The following is a 1,944-nucleotide window of genomic DNA, read 5'->3' on the forward strand; positions in this document are numbered from 1 at the left end:
AAAAAAAAAAAAAAAAAAAAAAAAAAAAGGAATTTGCATACATAACTTCCTACGCATTTACATATCTAACACCAAAACTTCAATTCTTACAAACATGCCACATTACCTATGCAAGAAAAGATATATTGAACTATTAAAAATTAAAAAGGTGGTATTTTTATGTAATATGAAGGATTTAGATTGTATAAATGTAAAAGTATAAGCGATAGAAATGTAAATACATAAAAATCAGGAGTTATGAATGAAAATGCCTCAAAAAAATAACAATAATTCAACCTTTATTTCAACGAGAAGCGAAGGTTCCCAGCATTGTGCTTGGTACTTTGCTTCATTATGACATCTAGTATCTTAGAAGAATCCTTCAATGGAGTCTCCGCTACTCATTCTAGACACATCATGAAAGAAAAACTTCAAAACAGAGAGCTGCTTCTGAAAAACAAGGGTTAGGCACAAAAGTTGAAGATGAGAAAACAATATGAAAACATGAAATAATAACAACAATTCACTACTTCCAAGTCTTCTGAATTAAATCTAATTTAAATTTAAGCACATCTAAAATTTAACAAATGAGAGGAAACAAAGCAAGAACATCAAAGACTTAACCAAGCTTCCAATTTTTCTTCAGTAAAAATTGGCCAACAAAATGATTGAATCCCAAACCACTTTCATCCACCTTGAACAATAAAAAACAGAGGAAAACAAAATCAAACATGAAACAACAAAATACAGAGACAATCAGACAAAAACTTTAAAATTTCTAACTTGAAAATAAAGTATTTTGCAGAAGCCCAATCTGGCTGGATAATGCTACAAAATGCTTCAATTGAATAAGTCAAAAGCTTTGGATAACAGGGAATTCTTTCATCTAAATCTAAAACCTTTAAAAGCTGAATATGAATACTGTACATATAACTCCCCATCTATTTCCAAGCAAATAATAAGATTATAAGAAGAAAAAAGCCGCCTTTTTTCAGGAACCAATGCTTATTCTATCGGCACCATTCCTCAAACCTCCGTTACCTGCAACCTAATCTTTGAAGATAAAAGTCTCGGCAATTGCCAGCAAAGGTTTGAGACAATCAGGCGAGAACTTTCGAGCAAAGAGATAGGAATAGGTGGAATTGGATTGCCGGAGATCGAGGATGAGATCCCCGGAGATCTCACCAGGCAAATAAGTGTGTGGATGCCCATCAACACTATCAGTCCAATTCACTCTCGTAAGAGTATATCCAGAGCAGCCCTCAGGATCCTGCATGTCCAGAAGCGTGGGGAAGTAATGCTCCTCCGGGTAACAGGACGACCGCATCTTCTTCAAGCATGGCATCCGGAACTTTTTCCACAGCCGCCGTTCGCGGACAACAAGAAGGGCATGGCGTCGCGCAAGGATAAAGAATTGGGACCCCATTCGAAAGCTTTCAAAGGGGACCTCAGGAAGCATCACATTGTCTCCTCGAGCTATGTAGCGGTTGTGCAGAAAGGGATCATCGGCAACGATCTGGATAAAACTGCGGTGACGGCGGTGAAAGGAACCGGCGGGGGAAGTTACTTCTGGGTCGGAGATGAGCGCGTTGTAGACGTAACTGAAAGAATGGAGGGGGATGCAGTGCTGAGAAATTAGGGCAAAAAAAGCGTTCGCCGGATCGTCGAGTAACGCGGCAGCAAGGAGGCGGCGAGCCGCGGAGATGAGAGTAGGAGACGCCCTCTGCGTCGATTTCGCCCGGATGAAGCGTCCGCGGAATGATTTGGTCGGCGGGAGGACGAGCTCAGCGAGGGGATCGGCATGAACGTAGATGTTGAAGAGCCGCTCGTGGCCCCGGAAGAAGAGTTCCCAAACGGGGGCGAATGCTATGTCGGAGTTAATCAAGAACATGAAGGCGATCTTGGGAGGAGAAGAGAGCCGTCGGCGTAACACGGCGGCGCCGCCGCCGGCGGCCGCGGCGGGAG

The 1,944-nt window shown here is 42.1% G+C and overlaps 1 protein-coding gene across 1 annotated transcript; it reads right to left on the bottom strand.

Annotated features, from left to right (window-relative positions):
* Nucleotides 1-775: 775 nt before the first annotated feature.
* Nucleotides 776-1,937, bottom strand: LOC110035319 (the record flags this gene model as incomplete). Its single annotated transcript, XM_020739551.1, is given in 1 exon segment — nucleotides 776-1,937. A coding segment is annotated over 1 exon segment (910 nt), but the record flags the coding sequence as incomplete, so codon positions are not given.
* Nucleotides 1,938-1,944: the final 7 nt, after the last annotated feature.

The sequence above is a fragment of the Phalaenopsis equestris genome, unplaced genomic scaffold (genome assembly GCF_001263595.1).
Source record: "Phalaenopsis equestris unplaced genomic scaffold, ASM126359v1 Scaffold197253, whole genome shotgun sequence".
NCBI lineage: Eukaryota > Viridiplantae > Streptophyta > Magnoliopsida > Asparagales > Orchidaceae > Phalaenopsis > Phalaenopsis equestris.